This window comes from Alosa sapidissima, chromosome 19 (genome assembly GCF_018492685.1).
Source record: "Alosa sapidissima isolate fAloSap1 chromosome 19, fAloSap1.pri, whole genome shotgun sequence".
NCBI classification, from domain to species: Eukaryota; Metazoa; Chordata; class Actinopteri; order Clupeiformes; family Clupeidae; genus Alosa; species Alosa sapidissima.
The window spans coordinates 5087406-5111833 of NC_055975.1; the positions used below are offsets into that span (position 1 = coordinate 5087406).

General features: G+C 39.5%; 1 protein-coding gene across 3 annotated transcripts; it reads right to left on the reverse strand.

Annotated features, from left to right (window-relative positions):
* Positions 1-2033: 2033 nt before the first annotated feature.
* enpp4 (ectonucleotide pyrophosphatase/phosphodiesterase 4) lies at positions 2034-20956 on the reverse strand. 3 transcript variants are annotated; one of them, XM_042072279.1, is made up of 5 exons: positions 6578-6736; positions 4743-5626; positions 4194-4364; positions 3636-4031; positions 2034-3275 (listed from the first exon to the last, which is right to left on the reverse strand). In XM_042072279.1, the coding sequence occupies exons 2-4, from the start codon at positions 5581-5583 to the stop codon at positions 3661-3663; spliced, it is 1383 nt and encodes a 460-aa protein (XP_041928213.1). In that variant the 5' UTR covers positions 5584-5626; positions 6578-6736; the 3' UTR covers positions 2034-3275; positions 3636-3660. The 3 variants fall into 3 exon arrangements, with proteins under 3 accessions (XP_041928213.1, XP_041928212.1, XP_041928211.1); XM_042072278.1 differs by lacking the exon at positions 6578-6736 and adding an exon at positions 20821-20956 and having other exon boundaries at positions 2034-4031; XM_042072277.1 differs by having other exon boundaries at positions 2034-4031.
* Positions 20957-24428: the final 3472 nt, after the last annotated feature.

The following is a 24428-nucleotide window of genomic DNA, read 5'->3' on the forward strand; positions in this document are numbered from 1 at the left end:
CCACTTTTTCATTAATATGACAGTTATAATAAAAACTTTGTTGTAATTTAGTTGCTGTACAGCATAGTAAAATACAATAGTCTGGTACACTATGGAGCAGTATCAAGTCAAGTTTATTTATAGCGCATATCATACACAGAGGTCATTCAATGTGCTTTACATAAACAGAAGCATAGAAGGGCAATAGTTAAAGAATAGTTACAAAAAAAAGAAAACACAAAACACACAAGGTGCATAAAAGCAAAGAACAAGCCGTTCTCTTCTATTCTGTTGACTATTGAATGACAGGGCAACTACTTCACAGAATCCCACTCTGCCCAACTTACAAATCGGCGGTTTTAAAACTAAGGATGTACTGTGAAAGGTAGGGTCGACAGCAGTTGAGGTGTGGCGACATCTCAAATGACACATATAACAATGACAACACGGAAGAACATAGAAATTTCTCACCTTAGTAATCTAGGATAAAGTGGCAAAGTGAGCGATACATGCAGCTTGAGTATTGCATAGATTTGTTCTAAGCAATAGAAAATAGAAAAACTACCATTTTTCAAAAGATTTCAGGGAAAAGATTTTTCAGAAAGATCAATTAAAATGTGTGTTACATAAGACAAACCTGAAGTCCTTCCTGAGTGACCCAGCAATCTTCTGGACGGTCTTGGATTGGCCAAGCAGGTATATCAAGATAAAGAAATGACACAACAGGTTATAAGCTACCTAGTGTCACGGAACCAAAGTGCTACAACCATAGAATTTGGCATATGTTACGCATTTGATTGGTGTAAGAGCGTGTGGAGCCAATCAAATGAATGAATCTCACTCTCAATGTGAGAGAGTTGGCAGCTCTGACTGTTAGGCTACTGTATTAGGCTAGCATCTTGTAAACCAAACAAATGATGACAGAATTCAAAGTTGATTATGCACTGATTAAAACATACACCTTTTAAAAAAAGACATTTCTATGCTCTTGCAGCCTTTCACCCCTGAATTGTTGTTTAGAGTGTCCACTTTTGTTACAATGCAAAGTGAACGACAACATGCAATCTTAAACGCGCACCTAAACCTCTCTAATTAGAATGAAATATTGTCACCTTCCTAAAATAATGGCATAAGCCATTATTTTAGGAAGGTGACTATATTCAAGTGGCATCTGGCAGATTAGGACAATTCCTGGGAGGGAGAGTAACTACAATTACCGCATTGACATACATTTGTGTGGTGAGGCATGTAAAACATAGATTATGGAAAGGAATCCAAGTGAATGTTCCTCCCAAATTTGTAGAACATGCCACAAGGCATTCTTGAGATATCACGTTCACGCTAAAGGGACATACATGTGGACACAGTGACCTTTAACTTTGACCTTTGCCCCCAGAAATCAAATCAGTTGATCTTAGAGTCCAAGTTAAAATTTGTACTAAACGTGCCTCAAGGCACTCTTGATACCATGTCACTGGTGGACACAAGAGTATATTGTCTGTTTCCAAGTTGGGAGGCAATCCACATGGATGACATCATTTGTGGCCATCTGTAAGGTGGCTCCTAAATGTCTTGTTTGTGAAAATGTGGCCCGAAGTGGGCAAGTCAGACACCATTTTTAAAGATGGTGGCAGTCAGTTAAGGATATTTTTGGCTGAAGAAGCTAGCATCGGCCATTGAAATGAATGGAGGCGGTACTTCCTCCTCGTACTCTCCAGGTCTACATCAGGAGAGGGTTGAAGGCAGGATCTTTGTCTATATAATACCTCCATGGATTAAACACCAACCCAAGGCTCCCTATTTGTTGCTCATTGAGCTATTAGGCTACAATAGTCTTTGCAGACTGCCCCCACATGGCGATTGCCTGGATGATGATTTCTTGCAACGGCATATGGTAAATCAAAATCCAGAACGTGGAAAAGGGGAAGAAATACCACCATCCTAAATACGCACAATTTGTCCTTCAAGAAAGGTGTTCTTGAAGCAACATGGCTTCTTCTGGGTGCAGGCTATTAGGCTTATAAGTGGTAACAATAAGTGCAGCTACACAAGGCTGTATGGCAATAATGTTTTATTTAAAAAAGCTTTTATTGACCTCATGCCTACTCAGGCTTTCCTTAACTTAAAGCACTATTACTGTCTCCTATATGAAAATAAGTCTTTATAGTTTACAATGTGGAATCATGACCCTGGCCACAATACAGAAAAATGCCAGATAAACCAATATTCTGGTGTAAGCTTCACCATTACTTGTGAAATTGTGCAAGAGTATCGTACCATTGGAAGGGGGTGACAAATAGTGCAGGTAGATAATATATTCTGACAGAAGAACAAAACTGAAACGCTCACTAAGAAGAACACTGCATAACATTCCTTACATAACATAGATGCCCCCTTTCGTTTTATCACATCAAGGCAAGAATAGATTAGACTTAGATAAAGAACAAATATTTTCCTGATATAATATTTCTACAAGGTGTATGGATAAGTCCTTTCACATGCCTGAATAGAGAAGTGCACAATAATGTCCCAAAAGCCTGTCAATATGAAGGTGTGATTAAAAGGGTATTTCCATACATTCTATTAACAGTGAACAGTGATACTTTCAGGCAAGACCTCAAATGTACAAGGAAATTAATGTGTGTGTGCTCTCATTTACAACTCAAATCAACTGGAAATATAAATACGTAACCTTTTCCAAATAATAAAAAAAGACTAATTCTGAACAGTTCATGCCCTTATCTCTGCTTAAAACATTTTCTTTTAAATTTGCTTAGACCTTGTATTATTGTATCAGACACCGACAATGCTATTGTACCAATACTAGCACACATCTGGCCTAAAAAGATTTCAAGTAATTCCAGTGTCTACAAGCAACAAACAATATTAAAGCAAACGTTCTCATGTCTCATGTGACACCTCGTCTTTGGGAGTTTCCAAGTTCCAGCAGACAGTAACTGAAGCATAGCTTCTTAAAAATGTGACGGTGCAAAAAAAAAAAAATGGCTCAGCTGCACTTAAGTTTAGAGACAAACCAACCGAACATGAATAGCCTCCCACAGTATTCCTTATTAGCAATCTTTAGCAACATAGCAAAAACTTTACACAAGTAGAAAAGAACTGGAAGAGTCCAAAATATATTGTTATATTATACAATAATCATTTCCAGATAGGCCCTTCTAAAAGTCTCTGGTTGGAGTGGAATTTTATCCTTGAGCATTCTGAGAAAGTTTTAACCAATGTTTCCATGGAAGGAAGTAGCTTAAACTCCATTTATACCAATGGGTCAAACGTTACTAGGAAAAAAAACAAAAAAAAAAACAGAATTAACCTCTGCCGAGTTATTGCTTGTGATATGCAACACAAACTTACTGGTTGACACTAAATATTTGTTTACAAGTGGTATAATAGAATATTATAATATCCACAAGTCCTAGCAGTTTTGTGCAGAACACTAACACTAAGCAGAGTTGCACCACCCTGCATATACTGAAGTGACGTCATTGCATTCGAATTTTAATACCTGGCTATTGACTGGCCCTCGTCATGGTGTAAATTATTTTGACCTGACAATACGGCAAGTCAGCAGCCTGGTATGAATGGTGTCAGATATACATACGAAACCTAGGTTGAAAACATGGGTTGAACATGTGTACCTTAAAAAGAAAAAAAAGAAGTGCATCAGTCGAGTAGGGGATCATCATCGTCATCATCCTGTAGCTCAAGGCGAGCAAAGGGCCGAGAGGGAGAAGGCCCTCTGCTTTTCATAAGCCTGAAGAGGCAGGTCAGTGTGGTGAGCACTATGAGGACTCCAATCACAATGCCCACAGTCACTGCGAGGTCTGCGCAGGTCTCACTTTCGAGCATGCAGCGAACTTTGACAAAGCTGCCGTTGTTGGGCAAGGCTTGGATGCCCAGTAGATGACACATTAACGGGTAGATGTCTATGCTGTTGAAGTTAGACAAGTGATAACCTTTCCGGAAAGCAGGACCATGAGCTGCCAGAAAAGGGTGCATGCTTGGAAGGAAGTTGTCGTAGCCATGGTCACCAACTGTAATAAAAAAGGCATTAGTAAACACAGTGTGAATAGACTGTTGCTCATTTTAATTTAACCTTTTAAACCACACAAGGTTATCCCTTATAATGACATTCCAGATGTTAGATATCTGAAGGATACAAAGGGGTAATGGCAAAACTGCAGTGAGAAGCTTACGTCGAGGAAGCGAGCCATTCTGCACAATGGTCCATCCTTCTTCAGCCACGAGGATGATGGGCTGAATCCTTTCATTGTACTTGTAGTGCAATCTCTCTGGTATGTTTTCCTTCATATAGACCTTCATTTGAGGGTGGCACTTGTTCAGCAGATTGTAGACCCTGGAAACATCTGTGAAAATATTTTGAATAAGAGTTGCATCGGGATGTACGTCAGCAATAAATGCACATGCTAGTATTTTGTCAACAGCCACTTTGTTTGTGGTTTTAATGCAATGTGCGGACATGTGGACCAACTCTTGAAGAAGAATCTCTGGTCTCGGGTCTCGGTGACAGTTAACCTATAAGTTACCAGAACAGTTTTGTAACGGCTTAGTGTCTGGACACATTTAGGTTTAGATGGAATAAACTTCCATGCATTTTGGCATTTTGAATAAAGGCCCAATGAGGCTACTATGCAGAGAGCCTTTGTTGATTACTGATACTGGACTGGTAGTCCAAAGTGTCTGTGTTGTGTTGGAAATGTGTTTACATATGCAGTGGAACTTACTGTTAAGAGGCATGATGGCAGCTACAGGGGTGAGGTCCACCACTGAGTAGTCGGTCCGATTGAGGCAGTTGTCCAGCTTGATGAGCCGCTCTTCGGAGCACTGAGTCATGCCGTGATCACTGGTCAGGATCACATTAATCTTTCCCCACAGGTTGGCCTGCTGGAGCTGTTCCATTAGTAAGCCTATGTTGTTGTCCACCTCTTTCAAGGCCTTGGCCATCTCTACAGTGTTGTTTGGGCCGTACCTGTGGCCTGACCGGTCCGGTTCCTCCCAATAAAGAGCAGCAAACCTAACATCCGAGTCATCTTTCAGCCACTTGGTTAGGTTTCCGATCCTCTCTTGGAAAGTCACTTTGGGACTGTAGGGGAGGAAATGGGTCGCTGTGCTGTTCTTGATCTTCAGGTCGGAGCCCGGCCACATGGCAGCAGCTGACTTATAGCCAGAGTTCTGCACAGACACCCAGATAGGTGTGGCTTCTTCCCACCAGGAGGGATCGGTGTCTCCTATGGTAAAGGTCTTATGGGTCTGTGGATCATACATTCGGCTGGCCAGAATGCCATGGCTCTCGGCATACAACCCAGTGACTAGGCTGTAATGGTTGGGAAATGTTTTTGTTGTGAATACATTAGTGAGGTAGCCCACACGAACACCATCAGAGACAAATTTTTGAAAGTGTGGAAAGGAATACGTCTTCAAATAGTCTGCCCGGAAACCATCAAAGGATACAAGCAGTAAGGGATGGGTCACTGGTGTGGACTGCTTCTCAGTGTCATTTCCTCTGTGCTCTGAAGTAGCAAATCCACAGCAGACAGCTAACCAAAGCAGTTGATGAATCAACATCCTGTGTGCGTGTGGGAGACTGAGGCAGTCACCTTCAAGAACTCTAAAAATATAGACAGGTGGGAGGTAAGACCAGGGAGAAACCATTTTTGCCAACGTCAAGCAAGAAATTACGGTTTAAACCAATTTGCATAGAGTAGCCGACTACTCAGGCTTAAAAAGATGTTCCTCTGGTGCTTTTCAGTTCGGGGATCCTATGGTTGAGCATTGTTGAACAGATCTGGGACACTCAGGAGGAGGGTAACTCAATAACAATTTGAAGTTTTATCACAATGACTGAACAACTAGCCATTTTTAACTAGGCTAATGCCCCCTGAGTGCCTCAGATTTAACTATGTGCAACAACAGTTTGATCGTTTGACTAAATTCAGGAAGCCACTCGTAGGCCTAAGGTTAACGTTACTCAGTCTGTGTAAGACATATTTTGAGAAAAGACCGCAAGAATGAATTGCAACTGCGCATCAACTCAGTTCTGCTTAGTGAAATTACAGCGATATGAACCTAATCACATTATCTGGGTTTACTCAGGAAGATCTGCAGAGGCAACCAATTCAATTACATAACATCCTTAAAATTTGAGTCACACTAACTTGCCGACGAACCCGGTTAACTTACGGAACAAACAGGTGCAACACAATTCTGACTGAACGTTAACGTTAGCCATTTCAAGGAAAACGGAAGAACCACCACAAAGTTCTGTATCAAGCGTCGTGCAATACTCTTAACCAAACTAAAAACATTCGATGCAACGACTAAATAGCACTAAGTGACTGAAAGATGGTTAGCACACAGTGGTCGACGCATAATTTACAAATGCTGTATTAATTAAAACAACGTTAACTAAATGACATTGTCGTTGCTGTAACGTTATCAAAGAGGAGGAAATGCACGTTGAACATTCTGACAGTTAAGATAGGCCCCTAAACCTAAACCTACGTTTGCCAAACCTATTGCACAATATCACGGCGATTAACACTAACGCAACCACACTTACCCTTATACGGTCTCTGATTAAACAGCAACAGCATTTACTCGTTTTCCAAACGAGTAGCCTATAGATCACCAGCTAAATATCAGCGATTAGCCTGACATTTCGATGCCGAATGAATATCACCATATCACGTCATTGCTACAACTTCCTCAATTTGTCTTATTGTATGACGTAGACGTCTTGATAGACACGAGGAAGCAGTTGAATTAACCAATAGTAATGCTTTAAATAGAGATAGGCGGTTCCCAAGGTTCAGGTGCAGAACTATCATCTGAATGACAGGACATCTGACTAGGATAGAGTAAAAATAGTTAAATATAGCAGATCTTTCTGTGTATTATTGGCAACAATCGCTTGTCGTATTTCTTTTCTTGGCTACTGAACTGTAACCTCAAATAAGATAAGATCATTTCATTTTTCATTCATCCCTCAACACAAAAAGCAAAGTTCAATATGAAGCATAAATGAAAACAAAATAAATCAATAACAATAGGCCTAAATGAATAAATAGCCTACATCCTTATATGATTAATATGACATATTACGCGCTGTAAAAGTGTTGTGACATGCCCATCAGAGATAGACACCATCCTTCTCCATACCAACTCCACTAGAGGCATGGAGGCAAGTCATGACAGGGGTAGCTGGCTTAATCAGATTAATAAAATGAATAAGAGATTTTTTAAAACTATTATGTCCTCAGTTGCATCCATCTTCCTTTCATGGTGAAAAATGGGTTGAGTCTGGACCTATGCCTTTTTTTTGTTTGTGTATAAATCGAAACACATAGCCTATGCTCAAGTTTGACTTCAAACCAGAGGACAAAATCAGTAGAAGTAAGGCTATGCCAGTGAGATATATAACTGTGAGCTTTTCTACATTCTAAAAAATTGCAAATGGACTTCAGGGCAAGGCTCACCTTTGTCCACGAGGGGTCAGGTCAGACCAATTCATTCTATGGTGTTCACAAGGTTGCCACACTTTACTTCCATTGAACAAAATGAACAATCATCTACCTTTTGCTATGGAGGAATATGATCTGAATCATGAAAAGCCTAATAAAAAACATGTGTGATAATTCTGGCTAGTTGGCAAAATAGTTGGCCTGTTCATAGCATTTAACAAAACTCTTTTGATGAAACATTTTGGCAAAAAGTTTATTTATGCTCAAATACCAACTTCGACATTGTGTGCTCAAAAACAAACACACACTTCTTTCTAGTTCATAATGGCACATCATGTTCAGTTCAGCCAACTTGTACCTGCTTGTGCTGAATGGTGTATTGATGCTTTGCAAAGTTTCAGGGTTTGCATTGTGAATAAAAATGGAACATGCCAAAAAGAGGCTGTATGTCTGTATTCTCATTTCTGAAGGAAAAAAGGTAGATTGTCAATCTAACTTTTTTCCTTTTGATAGCCTAGCACTTTTTGTCCAGCACCTGCCTTGGATGTGCGCACCAACAAACTACTTTTCATTTGACGAGCCTTGTTGGACTTTTGGATGCGGCACTCCACCTGACTCCTAATAAGAAAAGGAACGACTACACAATACTTTATCCACCATGTCGGAGCTTTCCAAAACTTTTGAGTTCAAAAAAGCGGACTACATAAGAATCATATTGAAGGACTCTTTATTCACGGACACACCACAAGGTAATGAACCAACCATTTTAATACGCACACTGGAGAAACTGCAAGAAAAGGAATCTCGTCTTTACCTACACACAGTGACCCTGAGTGATTATCTCAGGACTAGATCCCAAGGGGTCTGAGAATAACTAAAACACCTTTCTTGGGTCGAGAGAACAAGGAATTCAGTGACCGATGGTGTGAAATCCTAAATAAGTGTTCGTTCGATCTCATGGCTCTAACAATTGAGGAAACCTCCACACAACTCTCTACGGTGAGAGCACGCGTCGTTGATGTGAAGAAGGAACTCGGGGAAAGCATAACAGAGAAGGAGAAGTATGAAAAATTGTTGGAAGACTGCGAACAACATAAAAAGGCACTGGAGGATGAACTAAGAGTTTCAAAGAGAAAGAAGTTTGCAAGAGACGGGGCGGACTACGAGGGGGGCGCTGTATACAGATGGCGACTACCAACTGATACACAGCCAAGTATTCTGATAGGGTGGAAGCTTGTACTTATTTATATATAAAAAAAAATTACAAAGTATATTATATAAATGTTTTTCTATAAGTACATGCTTTTTGTAGATATTATGATGTTGTGTATATATGTATATAAATGTTCTGTAAATCTATGTAATTATAGCCTATCACTCTGATGGGTCATGTGACCTTTTGTACTTGTTTAAATATGGCGACAGTCTGCCTGATATTCAAGTCTGATGAAGAGCGTATAAGCTCGAAACATTACACACGGGTGAATAAGTCAATTAAAATTCCTGATGGGAGCAAGTGTGCGGACAATCTACCTTTTTTCCTTTTGATAGCCTAGCACTTTTTGTCCAGCACCTGCCTTGGATGTGCGCACCAACAAACTACTTTTCATTTGTATTCTCATTTCTCAAATGCAACTTTCCACCCCAACTGACCAGACTGATGGCGTTTAGTGTGGATCTCATTTATCTCCCTGGCTCACTTAATTTCCCTCAGGATGATTAAAGTAGGCCTATATCTTACCATAGTCATATTTATTTATACATTAAATGTTTAGCGTGAGATATAATAGCCACAGCCATTCAAATGAGGCTCACATGAAGTTTGCATGTTGTCCTGATTTGCACCCTATGATGAGCATAGCATTGAGGAGTTCTGGAGAGAATAAAGACCTGCCAGAAATTCCTCAATGGTGTCTAGGCAACGCCCCCTCTCCGACACCACACCCCCTCCCACTACAAATCCCAGATGAAAGCTTTGAGTCAGAGAGGTTGAGATGCGACTCCAGGAAAAAGCTTAAGGCAAGGTTATAGGAATCACACATGTCCTGGTAAGTGTCTGCTTATGTCTTCCTTTGCCAAAACATGACACTAACAAAGCAAATGTGGATTTTGCACTGTGGATTGCTGACTGCTATGAATCTACTTAGGCCTACATATTTAGTGAATTAGTGCAATAGTGAATTCATGCAAAATATTCAAATTGTAGCAAAGAAGTATAGATGCATCTGAAGTGTTTAATAGTGGGCTTCTGTGAGAATTTGAAAATGAATTACCAATGACGGACTAATAGGCACAGCATGGTTTGGTAATGGTCACTCATCCTAAAACTAATTTCTCACACCAGAGCTCAAGAGAGAAATACTCTGATACAGCGCTGGATACAGCCTAAAGACTTCATGGGCAGATCCGATATTTAAAATGTATAAAAGTTTTACACATGCAATAATATTGCTTATTAAATATTAAAGACAATGGGACAAGATGATTCTACTTGAGTGTTGGCTATCCTCTTACAGGAGGAACCATCATAGACCAAAGTATATGACAATTGTTATGCTGTTTCAATTGGCTTTAAGCTTGGCTTACAAACCAACGACCAACTCATCATGCAATAGGTTATATGTGACATGATCATAGCATTAAAATATAATGTAGCTACTTCAAGGGTTAAGTTGTCTAAAATTGGACAGGTTAAACTTCATTCTGTTCACTGTTTGTTTGACCTGCTGCTTGAAGCTAAGTTGTGAATCAAATATCATTCCTAGGTATTTAAATTCATGCACAACCTCAAGCTTAACCCCCCACACCAGAATGTTGGGGTATTGGGGCTTGCCCTTTTTGAAAAATACACACAGACTGTCTTTGACAAATTGAGGTGTTGATGACTGTTAGTTACATATTACTCATGACAGCTGTCAGTTTTTGTGGAGCCTGATTTTTGTCTTTAGCGTGTACATAACTGCATCATCAGCGTGCATTTGGCAGGTTACATGTGGTGGACATAGTGCTGGGCGGTATGACCAAAAATGTATATCACGGTATTTTTCAAAATTCTTACGGTTTCACGGTATATGATGGTATTTTTTTTACCATGCTTAATCAGATGTTCACAGCATTTTCTACAGGTTGAGAGAGGAATTGCTGCAGTACATTGATTAAGGATGGTCTATTTTACTGTCATGATGTAGAATAACTCCACACTAGGGTAATGCAGTTTTGCATAGCCCCAGAAAATGATGCTATTTACAAAGAGCCACTCATGATTCTAATGAAGAATCTAATCAGAATGCAAAGACAATTGCAGTCAAAATACATTACTTTTACTGTGCAAATTTCACAAGTAGGCTACATCTTGTATAAAACCAATACAAAAAGTAGTGCAACTTGCAATAATTATACTTTTTGAAAATGACACAATTTAAAATAAAACCTCTCTGTTAATATGCTTACTCTGTCAAATAGGCCTTTCAGAAATGTATTGTTATTGTGTGGTTTACATGATGTTAGTGGTAGGCTAACTTTAACTTCATGTGGATGTGGATGTCTTGTTAGCCTGCCATGAGCTTCGGTTCGGTTCGCTAGGCAAAACATTAACAAAAAAGATCGTTTTGGTGCACTGATGACCGTCAGAATCATTTCTAACTAGCCAGCCAGTATTGCTCAGTGCATGTCTATAACATGCTTTACTTGCTACCTGAATTTCAGCGAATATTCTTAAGGTGAGATGAATGATAAGATCATTAAGCTTCACTGTGTTCGGTGGATTGCTAACTAACGACATCACCTACTAGCCAGCTAGTTACAGCTGTTGAACAATCTCAATATAATTTTCGTGATGGTAGGCTAAATCCTTTTCAATGCAGTATGTATCCCTTAACGTTTTTCCTTAACTAAAGAAACAATTTAAGGTATTATTATGTGCAACACCCTTAAATAAACCCCTTACCTAAGGAGAAATTAAGCCTTAAAGGGGTGGTTCAGGATTTTGGACATAAGACCTTATTTCCAAGTAAGCAAGTGTGATATTTATCAGTGGAGACCGTTTTCAGCACGTTTCATCCAGTCCTTCTAATTGCAGAGTTCGCAGGTGCTAGGCTAGCGCAAGTCAACGGTATGTGCTAGCCTGCCACTAAAGACAGTCTTACCCACTCCAAAGTACACCTGAAGCAGGGTATATTTATGTTCATATGAAAACTCATTATTTTTATTGTTGATATTATCATTATTGATATTGTTGTTATTATTACTGTTTTAATCATGTTGTTATTATTACTGTTTTTATGTAGGCTTATCATTTTTAACTAATAATGTTATAGGCCACTTTTTAAAGTTATTTTGAACGATTAATTATTTAACTGATATTATTGATATTAGAGTTATTATTATTAGACTGCAAGGGCCCTATCATGACATTCTAAAGTGCATCTTCACTTGTCAAAAGCTTATTTAAATTTAGTAGGATGTCCAGTCCACATTGGGAGGGGTCAGTCATATGGGTGTGTTTGGGGCGTAACATCATTTAAACCAATGAGAATGACATCTGTCATTCCCTTTAACGGCGCAAAGCGCAATATGTCAAATAAATGCATTGGTATTTTGGCATTCAACGGCGCATTTGAAGGAGGCTGCTTGCGAGACCGTTTGCACTCGTCTATTATTTGAACTCGTGTCTCTCGCCTCTCCCCTAATCCCTTTTAACCATCATTACCAATTTGCAAATGATGGTGAATAACTACTCATCATGAGATGTACAGTATTTCGTAATATCTTTATTCTAATTATGTTTCCCATTGTAATCGTGCAATTTGTAATGTTTTGCATGGACGTGCGCTGGTGTGCGTTCATGAATGATAGAAGGATGGTGCGTGCACCTGCCAATACGACTGTTGACAATGCGCTCTTAAAATAACATATAAACAACTCGCCATAGACTTCTGACCAGGTGTACAATAGCGATGTTTAGACCAGTGGTTCTTAACTGGTAGGTCGGGACCCAAAAGTGGGTCGCGGAACCATTCTGGGTGGGTCGCGGAGCTTGTGGTTAAAAAAAGAGAAGAAATCGCCCATTTCAAATAGACTTAAATTGAGACAAAATGGTGCAGAATCCACAGTGTGCAATGTTCACAATTGCTGGAACATGAGTGAAAATGCCTCATAATAAAGTACACCTGTTAAAGACAGACCTGTCAAGTACTTTAAGGTGACATCAGGAGTTGGAGACTTCACAAATGTAATGCCAAACAGCATGTTCCAAACAAATAGGCCTACAGGCACTTCGCCTTTCTTAGCATGTAGCTCACCAAATCTGTTGTCTTGAACGCTATAAAATATATATGGGTCGTGACTTCATGAACATGGGAAATTGTGGGTCCCAAAGCCAGACCAGTTAAGAACCACTGGGTTAGACAATGCGCCAGGCCCCTCCCTAGATTGTTAACTGCCACACCCCTGGGCGCATTGTTTAAAAAATAAACGTGCAAAATACCTAATTAAACTTTGCGCGGGTGGAAAACGAGTTTTACGCCATGCGCCAGTGTGAAAAATACAGCCCCAAGTCACTTTGGATAAAAGGGTCTGCCAAAACCATAAACATAAATTGTGAGATTTTCATGGAAAACAGGTGACAATGAACTAAATTTAAATAGGCTTATTATTTTTAACTAATAATAATGTAATAATAACGTTATAGGCCACTTCTTAAAGTCGTTTTGAACGAAAGTGTCTGAATGATATCATTAATATAAACATATAAAGTATTTTGTATATGAGGTTTTTTTTATTATAAAAGTGATATTATTATTGATATTGGAATTATTAGACCTGGTCACTTAAGTGTCAAAATCATAAACATAAACATACCCATAAACATAAATTGTGAGATTTTCATGTAAAACCAGAGGTGACAATGAACTAAATTTAAATGTAGTTACTTACAATTAATATGAAAGCTAGACTATGATGTGTGTAGCTTTGTAGTGAACAAAGTAGCCTACTTGGCGAGAAAGAGGCAAAAAAGGTTGTCGGTGCACCCACTAGAGGGCGATAGTTGCAAAATTGTCCCAGAGCCGTTATTGTCCGGAAACTTGCGCAGTGCGCACTCCTTTAGTGAATGATTTCCTGTGTGTTCATAAATGGGTTTTTTTTATAGTGGTATTGTGATGTTTTGGTCTATTGTTTTTGGTATTTTTGAGTCAGAAATGATATTTCGATTGTGTTAGGTTTAATAATCGCTATGTTTGAACATATCTGTCTAAAAAGTGTTAGCGAAACTGAAGCAGAGAGGGTTGAAGCAGAGTAACATTAATGTTAAACAAGGATCTTTGACTGAAGATGAGGATGCCACAAAAAACACTGCCTTACCGCACATGGTTAGATGTGCAGACCGAACAAAGTAGTGCCAGTGATCACCACTCAGAGAAGACTGCACAATGGGGCCCCAGCCTTCAACCGAGAATATCATCTGGCACTGACACGATCTTCCATAGATACCCCATATCACAGGTCACCCAGGTCACCCCAGGTTCGAACTCGTGACCTTGTGATTGGGAATCGGCACCGCTAACCATTGTCCTACGGTCAGGACAAATATATTGTTGTATAAAGAATATTAATCTTTAACAACTGTTATGTCATAATGGTGTTAAGTTTCATGGTTGTTAAGCAACCAACTTGGTTAGCTTACCTGGCTAATGCTAGCTAATGTGGTTGCCGATGCCTTTGGCCAGGTCCATGGAGAGATAACTTTTGGCTAACTTACCACAGTCTAACAGGTTTTACCTGTCCCCTTATGACCCTTTTTTATAACATGTAAAATCATACTACAAATGTTCAATATGGATTCAGCTTCACTCACGCAATTTATAATCTTAGCCAAAACAATGTGTTCATAACACGCTAACACCCTATGGCTAACAAAGTTTGCTTTGAATGTGCATGTGAATGTGCGCCTCCATCGGCAGGCGGCTTGAAGCGTTTCTTATGCGTTATGGTTTTATCAGAGCCCAAAAGAGAGAGAATGATCATAATAAAATATAAAACGTGACATGATGTAGTCCTGCAATAAATAACCAGGCTCATGAACTCATGAACATGTCATTCACCGTGCTGTGAATAAGTGCTGTGAATACATTATTAAGATGAGATGGGTAAAGAAAGAGCTCAATAGGCTATGAGATTCAGACCATAGACTGTATATATAGAACTGGACAGTGTGGCTGCATTCTACAGTGTTCTATGGAATTGAAGCAAGGGGGCAGGCGAATTCCCGGAAGTAGAAGAATCGACGTAGGCTGGAGGGACCACCTCTCTGCTAACTCCCATAGAAGTCCATTCATTCTAGGATTTTTTTGAAATACCATAACTTCATATAACATATATCCTGTGCCGATATTGTAGCTTCTGTGTAATCTACATAAACACTACAAAGGCAAAACAGACTCCATTACCTCGTCCGTAACGTTGGTTATCCGTAAGAAGAATAGTTAGCTTGTTCGGTTGGAGGGAAGCTAGCTTTGACGTAATCTCTCTTTCGCGCCGTACGGAGATAACTGTATTGTTTGGATAAGAAGCTCAGTCCACCTTACTGTCTATGACGGTAACTCATAAGCAAAACCCATAGATATATCTATGAGCAAAACCTAGCATACACGACCGTATGTTAAGGTAAAGCATTACACAGAGGCAACCTAATAATAATAATAAAAAGTAAACCTAATTTTTTTTTAAAAACGGCACTAATCATTTCAGAGGTTTTCGATGGATTGACCGTAGGTCGGAAAAGTGGAAAGAAGATTAGCTTCAAGGCTATAACTTTTTTGTTTTGTTTTAGCATGACTGTTTTTGAAGATGATCATGTATGGTAGCTTCAACATTAACACGACTTGGTGAGAATGATAATAATACATAAATAAATGTTTAACTTTGATGACTTTGAAGGCGAAGGAAGTGTGAGAAGAATTTCTGTGTATCTATCATATGAGTTACAAGATTCAGTTCGATGGCTAACGTCACAAAGTTAAGTGTGAGTCTGCGCAGTACTGGGGGGACCAACTGAAAAATCGTTCTATTTGACTCAGTGCCCTCCAAGGGGGCAGGCGAATTCCCGGAAGTAGAAGAATCGACGTAGGCTGGAGGGACCACCTCTCTGCTAACTCCCATAGAAGTCCATTCATTCTAGGATTTTTTTGAAATACCATAATTTCATACAACATATATCCTGTGCTGATATTGTAGCTTTTGTGTAATCAACATAAACACTACAAAGGCAAAACAGACTCCACTACCTCGTCCGTAACGTTGGTTACCCGTAAGAAGAATGGTTAGCTTGTTCGGTTGGAGGGAAGCTAGCTTTGACGTAATCTCTCTTTCGCGCCGTAGGGAGATCACCGTATTGTTTGGATAAGAAGCTCAGTCCACCTTACTGTCTATGACGGTAACTCGTAAGCAAAACCTAGCATACACGACCGTATGTTAAGGTAAAGCATTACACAGAGGCAACCTAATTTAAAAAAAAAAAAAAAAAAACGGCAGTAATCATTTCAGAGGTTTTCGATGGATTGACCGTAGGTCGGAAAAGTGGAAAGAAAATAGCTTTTGTTTTAGCATGACTGTTTTTGAAGATGATCATGTATGGTAGCTTCAACATTAACACGACTTGGTGAGGATGATATTAATAATAATACATAAATAAATGTTTAACTTTGATGACTTTGAAGGCGAAGGAAATGTGAGAAGAATTTCTGTGTATCTATCATATGAGTTACAAGATTCAGTTCTATGGCTAACGTCACGAAGTTAAGTGTGAGGCTGCGCAGTACTGGGGGGACCAACTGAAAAATCGTTCTATTTGACTCAGTGCCCTCCCATTGAAAACGACGGAGTATGTTCGTCCATTTCTTTTACTGTCTATGGTGCCCTCCCATTGAAAACGACGGAGTCTGTTGGTCCATTTCTTTTACTGTCTATGAATTGAAGCCGCCGAGGCGACGCCATCTTGGAAAATTTGGAGCCAATTTGAAGTGCGGCTGCGCAGCAAAAGTTGAAGCATGCGCAGTGAAGAGGAGTCGCGGTCAGGCACGCCCACTCAGTTGCCACTCAGAGAGTTAAACACGCCCCTTGTCAAGTGAAACCCGCCCCCTTCTCCTTTCCACAACGCAGGTCGACTCGGCACCGAAGGCTAGCTGGCTGGATGAATTTTACGGCTGTGACTGAGTTAGCTAAACAGTACAAACAACAATCGGTTTGTTCTTGTCTGGTAAGTGTTGCGTATCGACTGAAACGTTTTTTTTTGTCTATTGGTGTTCTTAAATACGTCTAAGAGAGCTTATTATGTTGATTATAGACTGTGACAATTTAGTATGGTGAATACTAATGAGCTAACAACAGAAATGCGGACAGCGAATTACATGCTAACGTTAGCAGCTACATTAACGTTACCGGGAGGCTAAGTTAGTCATTGAAGTGAAGATTAGCACACAGCTCCCTTAACAGTCGATGCATGATATACTTGGTTTTATTAGTTGTTGCTGTTTTCCAATATCATGTATGCCATCTCAACATGGAGTAACCATTGACTGTACATGGGGATTAATAACACTAGACAGTCAGTACAGTACATGATGTGATAAAGCAACGGTATGATGTGATAAAGCAACGCAAGTTAACGTTAACGTAATGTGAAGCATGGACCTCATCAACCTCGTGTTAATGTAACTACTAGCCATTTTTTCTAACGTTAACGACACCTCTGTTAGAGCTACTTCTGTGATGGTAGGTCGGTAGCATAGACTGTAAAAAATAGATCGGTAGGTCAGTAGTTGTAGACCGCATAAGTGAATGATCGATAAATGAAACGCCTGCATTAAACACTAGCTGCTACGCCAAGAATCAGTCACTTCCCAGGGATATCGGTGAACATTTGAGAAAGACCTTAGTTTGTCATCTAACGTCCATGATCAGTCATACTGATAACGTTATTTTTCAAGCTGACGCAAGTTAATAACATTCACACCGCATATTTAAATGTGTAGTTAACATTATAGGTAGGCTGTGAAGTTTATTGCACACATATATTTAATTAATTGGTATTACTAGTGGTGTTGAGTGCCTGATTAGATGCTTTGTAATGTTGTAAAATTGTCTGACTAACTTTATTGTAACTTTCCTTTTTGCAGGTAAGATATGGGTGATGACTGAATGTACTGGAGGTGGCGGCAAGGTGGTCTCCATGGTCTACATTAGTCTGCAAGCAAGGGAATGCCTACGTGAAGATGTTTGGCTGGGGTGGTCTGAGGTGGCATGTCCTCCCCCTTTCTCCAAGTACCCTGACATCCATCTCCCTGACATCATCACCCACCGTCACTGGATCAACCTGAAGCCCCTTATACATGGGACATGGCACAGCACCACTACGTTCTGAAAACACATGACTTTCAATAACTTGCATGGCACCAAGAAAGGTCTGCCTCTGCTCTGAACCTTCTGTTAATGTGACATCATTTATACTTGAGGCTGTACACATCCCTTTGTTTCTATTTTCTTTATTGATGTCACCCAAACTTCAACTTTCTGTATGCCCCTGAACTCACACAAATTGTAAATTGCAATGTGCCATTTAACTAGTGGTGTAGTCGAGTTAGTTAGTTGTAGTGGTGGGTATACTGTGAGCAACCCCAAATGTTATTAAATACATATCCTTGCCTATTTTAAATGGGTTTACTGTGTAGTCCTGTGTATCACGTAGACTATACCACGGTCATTTAACTGCCTTGGTATTTAAGTCAGAGGCCATTGCTTAGTATTTAACTGTAGCCTACACAAAGATGTAGATGTTACAAGAATGTTAATATCAGAATAATTATTGGTTGATACTAAATCAATATTGAATGTTTTTTATTTCTTTTGTGTGATCTATCATTCAGAATGCTGCAACATGCCACAATCAGCCAAAGAGGACACATCGTAACTCCTCTCCTAGTTACTCTCCATTGGCTCCCTACAGTAGACAGAATTAAATTTAAATCTCTCACTTTGGCCTATAGGACATTGACTGGATCTGCTCCTTGTTATTTTAATTCAATGATCAAGATATACATCCCCAACCGCCCACTGTGGTCTTCTGATGAACTTCTGTTGTGTCGACCAGTCTTAAACGCTAGGTCAAATTCAAGACTCTTTTCCTCAGTGGTACCATGTTGGTGGAATGAGTTGCCCAGTGCTCTTCGTTCTTGTGATAGTTTTTGGTCTTTTAAGCACTTCTTATACATTATGGTTTGTATGCAGTAGTACTGTTTTATTTTCATTATAGGCTGTTGATTAATTTGACATTGTTTATTATTGATATTCTCCTTAATGTAGTCTTACCATGTTATTGTTATTATATTATTGATTGAATGGGCATTATTATTTATTATTGCTTTCCCCCCTCATTGTTTATTTCATTAGGCTATTGATTGATCCCTGTTTTAAGTATTATATTGTTTTGTATTTGTTAAGGGTAACCATAACCATCATAATGTGGTATTTTCTTATGCACTTGAAACAAAGAATAAAAATGTTTCTTTAAACGTAGTACCACTTTAAACACATCACACACTGAACAGCAAAGTAGCTTCCTGATTATGTGTAAAATGTTTAGAGTATCCTGTCCTGATGTAGTAGGTCCATGTTCTCATATTTTTACAGCTGACATGAAGGCTGCAGTATTAAATTTTTGATTTATAATGGAGCACCCTCTCTGGTGAAAGACTAGCAAGCCTGTGGTAGAGGCATACGATTACAGACATATTGAGAGGGCCTATCAATGAGTTGTCACAGTTTTCAATTTAGACGTATTATTTTGAAATGATGTACGTCTACGGGAGGATTTCTAATGCAAAATGCTTCTCCAGCAGTGCAATCGCAGGTAACAACGAGACCTTAACGCATTTTCAGATACCGCTGTTCTGAGCATAGTAAGCAAATTGGCCATTTGTAATTTTGAATCCCTCCTCACGTTAAGCTATGGTCCAATAATGTGTTCACTAAAACACAAGTAACGTTATTTGTCGGGCTGATTCATAAATGGGCATACCGAGGTTGTCGACCTAGCAGGCTAGGTGGCGTTTTTTGCCATTCGCAAAACTAAGCAAGAGTTAACGTTAATGACACTTTACATCGCCTTCTCCAGTGACAAAGTATATTCAAATGAAGTTGCAACGATGATGGCGGCAATCACTGGTTACGTTAAACCATTTGAAACAAGTAGGACTGTAAATGATGGTGACTATGGCTAACGTCACTTCGGATCAATATAGCAGAGCCCTTTTACTTTACCTATCAACTGGCTAATGCTAGCATGATGTAGCATGCTATGAGCTAATATACTTAGCATCTACGAAAGAACAGAACATATCTTTTTTCACAAAGAATCTGTCACAACTAACAACGATGTCTCTTACCAGCAACTACACAATGTATGACTATCAATATGTATTTAGTCAGACTGTGATAAGATATAGCCTAATGATAATAACAGCAACACTTATTTAGGTTAGATTATGTGTCGAAATCATAGGGTCGAAATCAGGTGTTAAAATAAGTGAGCGATGACGCGGTAGTGTCTGCAGCCAGCTGTCAATCATAGGTGTAAACACGCCCTTTTAGATTTGTTAATATAACATTAAAAAAAAAAAATTTCAGCGAGAAAAGAAAAATTGTGTGTATTGAAGCATCTTGAAAACTATTTTTTCGAATAAAAAGTTGTTGATACAAAAATAGTTTTAGATGAGAAAAGTGACACGGAAAGTTGGCTACTTGGCCATTGAAATACATGGGGATGGGCGGAGTTACACATTGTACTGCAGCCAGCCACCAGGGGGCTCTGGACTAACGCTCGCATCACTCTTAACAGACGGCACATTGTCCAGTTCTATATATACAGTCTATGATTCAGACAGATAGAAGCACCTGGGAATGGTTGTGTCAGAAAATAGTAATTTGATCAGTGATCATCCCAAGCTTCGTTTGAAACTTTCTGGGGATGGGGATTTTACACGATCCTTCATCACTGGGCTAGTGCTGGGCTAGTGTGCCCTGCTGTGTTACAGTATTATGACCGTGCTGATGCTAACAGCTGCAGCTCCCTTAATTTGATTTCTCATGCATATTAGGCTAGCTTTTGCCCATGAAAATGAATGCAGAATATAAAAAAGTCCTGCTCGTAACGGAAGAAACGTTTACGTTACCCAACAAACGATGTTAACAACAAACTCAGCTTCACTGCTGCAAGTAGCCTACAAAGTTGGCTGTAATATGCTTCGCCATATTTAACGAACCAGCTAGTTTTGTGATAACACAATCTTACCTTTTATTTGTTTAGTCTGCTGAAAGTTATCCACATATCAAACGCTTAAAGCAACAGAACTGGAGCAGTCCACTTTTGTCCACAGTCCACAGTCCCACTTTTGCCGCCCTTTTTAAAATGAAACAACACTTAAAGCCATAGCCTATAGCCCTAGATGAGCATTGCGCATACAACGCTGCCTGTTGACATGATAGTAGGCCTAAATGCTAAATGCCCAAGAAACGTCACGTCATAAAAGTTGTACAAACGCAAAAAAATATTGACAGTTTGTTCGTGGTGTAGCGTAGTACTGCCTAATTTAAATGGGATAGGAAAGGTTTATCTTATTAGGCTTTTTTTATTTAATACGGAACTGATAAAATAAAAACTGAGCAGCAGAAAAGCCGCCATAGTCGATACATAAATAGCCTTTATTATTATAATTAGGCTATTAATAGGCCTACTATTACTTTACTACTACTACTATTATTATTATTATTATTATTATTATTATTATTGTTATTCGGATGAGCCAATAATGTAAATCTGAGTCTGAAATGTTGGCTACAAACAGTCGGTTTCAGTGAATATGATCAAACAAATCTTGCCAACTGCAGCTAATAATGTACCAACATTTTAAAACTGTTCACTGTTCATGTTAAGTATTTTATTGTTTTTATTTGTAAGTCGATTTGGACAAAAGCCCAACAACCATAAAGGTCTGGATACAGGCAGCCCATGTGAAGATGCAATAGGATAGCCTTTCTTTGAAAAAGTGTCTGTGCATGTGATGTGAAATAACATTGCTTATAAAGTATTAAAGGTATTGCAGCAAGATAATTCCAAAGATAATGAATGCGTAGCAAGATGGGTCGTCCTAGTTCATGTCTATGAGGGCAAAGTGGAGTTCAGTCAGAGACGGGCTCTGGTTCAGTTCCCGCCTGCACAGGGGCGTGTCACTGACGTATGACATACGTTTGAAGGCCTCGGTTCCACGCCAGACAAGCCGGAGTACAAATAAAGGGTGTACACCTTCATTAATGTTGATTTTCTCTCGACTGGAGGGTCACACTATCACAACATTCTACTGAAATAGGGAGGAGGGTTTGGAGATCATGATACCGTGGCCGAAATGTGCATCCATTGCTCAGAAAAATAAGGCTTTGACAAATTCTGGGAAATTCTTGGATTCTGCCATAGACCTCAATGTTAAAAAGAGAGCCCGATCACTGCATAAATGTGCGGGGGCGTGTACTGCTACCCTATTTACATAAATTTCCAGGGACAGGAAATAGCCTCTCATGAAGTATCTTCGTAATCAACCATCTTTGATAATTCTCCTCTGTGTTGGCTATCCTCTAACTAGAATAACCATCATAGGCCAGGGTGATATTGTTCATCTGGAAAGCAGGCCCGGAGTGGGTAATCGGGAGAATTCCCGGTGGGTCGCTTCACTTTTGGGCCGGTCGAGGGAAAAATATTGGCATTTGTCACGTTAATCTATCTTCTCTTAAAGTTGGCTACACACGTTCGCATTCTATGCCTGCAGCCTCTGCATGGGTTGTTCTCCCCTCCCAAGAAGAGTTAATTGGTTGGGTCCATATAGCCCGTCTTTCCTAAAAAGTTTTCTCAGATACCAGCCGGGCCGGCCCTACCGTAGTGATAAGCGTCAGGGAGGATGGATGGTAGAAAGATGCCACGAAGGACTGAAAAGGCCTGGTAAAAAAGACGAAAAGTATTGGAGGGAATTGCTGACAAATGTGCCATGCCAATTTTTTTTGAAGAGGACAGACATAAGTGGCAACTGGTAAAGAGAGAGCCATGATTATAACGGCGCAATTGGGCTAATAACCTACTGGACGTTGTAGCGTTGTCAACCTATTCACAAGTAACATATTAAATGAATTAAAATATTAGCATTTTGGTATCATCCAATATTATGCAAATATTGATAACAAAACTCAAGCTTGATCTGTGTATGCAGTAGCCTATAGGCCTAAAAACAAAAGTAGCCTGAGCAGCAGATCAGCCAGTCCCCCGCTGAAAATGATGAGCCCGAAATTAACTATGGCTATAGGGACAAGTAGAAAGGATAATAGAGTTAACCATATGAATTAAAGTTATTTTATGGAAGAAAGAACAGTAGGCTATGACAGCAGTAGGCTACATGATCAACCTATATGGCTTGTTGCTCATGCAGAAGTGGGTGTAAAGGAGCAAATCACCAAACAACAACATGATAGCTGACCCATGCAGAAAAATGTAAACAATACAGTAGTTCAATATACCTCTTAGTGGAATTGTGGGATACATTTCAAATGCTTTATTTCTTCCTTCCTGTTTTTGTTAACTTATCAACCTATCCTTGTGGAATAGTGAAATATTAGCCTATAATAAAAACTACAGGATAGTAAGAGCTGAAATGTTGCCTTATTTATCCAATTTCCACCACCACTAAAAAAGTGGGCCGGTCTTGGGCCTGAAACTCCCGGGCTGAAAAGTGGCCCCACTCCGGTCCTGCTGGAAAGGGTCCTATTGATGTCCGTTTCCAAATCAGCAAAAACCCAGGAACATGTATTTTCTTTGGAATTTAGTTAAAAAAAAAAAAAATACAAGAAATATGTGTTTGCTGCACTTCTGAAACAATTAGGTAAGAGTTTCATGCATGAATTTAAGTTCAATTTCACTGCTGGTTACGTCCCTGGAGGTTGTAAAACGGGAAGTTCGGAAACAGCGTCAATGGGATCTTTTCCAGACGGACCACCAGTGCAAATTCAAATTTGCTAATTGGTTCGTCTGGTTCACCCAGGCTACTAGTTCATTGTATTGGCTGTATTAATTATTAGAATATGTAGGCCTACTGTGGCAGCTAAACTGTGTTGGCTACTAACAATTTCATATAAATGTGGGATAACAATTTGTTTGGTCATAGCCTAAATGCACAGATAGACACTGGTTTAATAACCAACTCTACTAACAAGGATGCAGTGTTGGAGTCAGATACAATTCTGTATTTTCACACACTGGCAACACCTGGAAAACAATCTTATTTAGAAAGCCACCCAACTTAATCAACACCATTCTGGCTTATATTGAATTGGTCTCATAAGCTACCCACGGACTCCTGAATCCTAATGGAAACACAATGGCAAGCACAGACTAGGTGCAGTAGGGCGCTCTCTTGTGTGCATGCTCTTAGATTCCAACATGAAGCTATAGCCTATCATGGCAGTTTGATGATAAGCAGTTTACAATAGCATCATGCCTTGTGGGTATTGAATATTGCCACAACTACTACATTAAATTAGGTGCAGAGTCAGACATATTCAGGCAAGCTGAACAACAACATCAGTAACACCTCAAGGTATCAACACCTACATCAACATCCCAAACAGATGGCCCTGCTTTACATTCTCACCAGAAAAACGGTAGCAGTCAATTGTGCATCTGTAGTGAAGGATTGCAAACAGAACTCACAACCTCCATGGTGTATGCCTATTTGCAATGGTTTCCACGTGAAATGTATGAAAGTCTGGTATGTAAATATCAGGTCTAGTTAATACGTTTACATTTTTTCCAAAGTGACTTACATATGTCATTTATATTACAAGGGCATTGTTACACTGTCC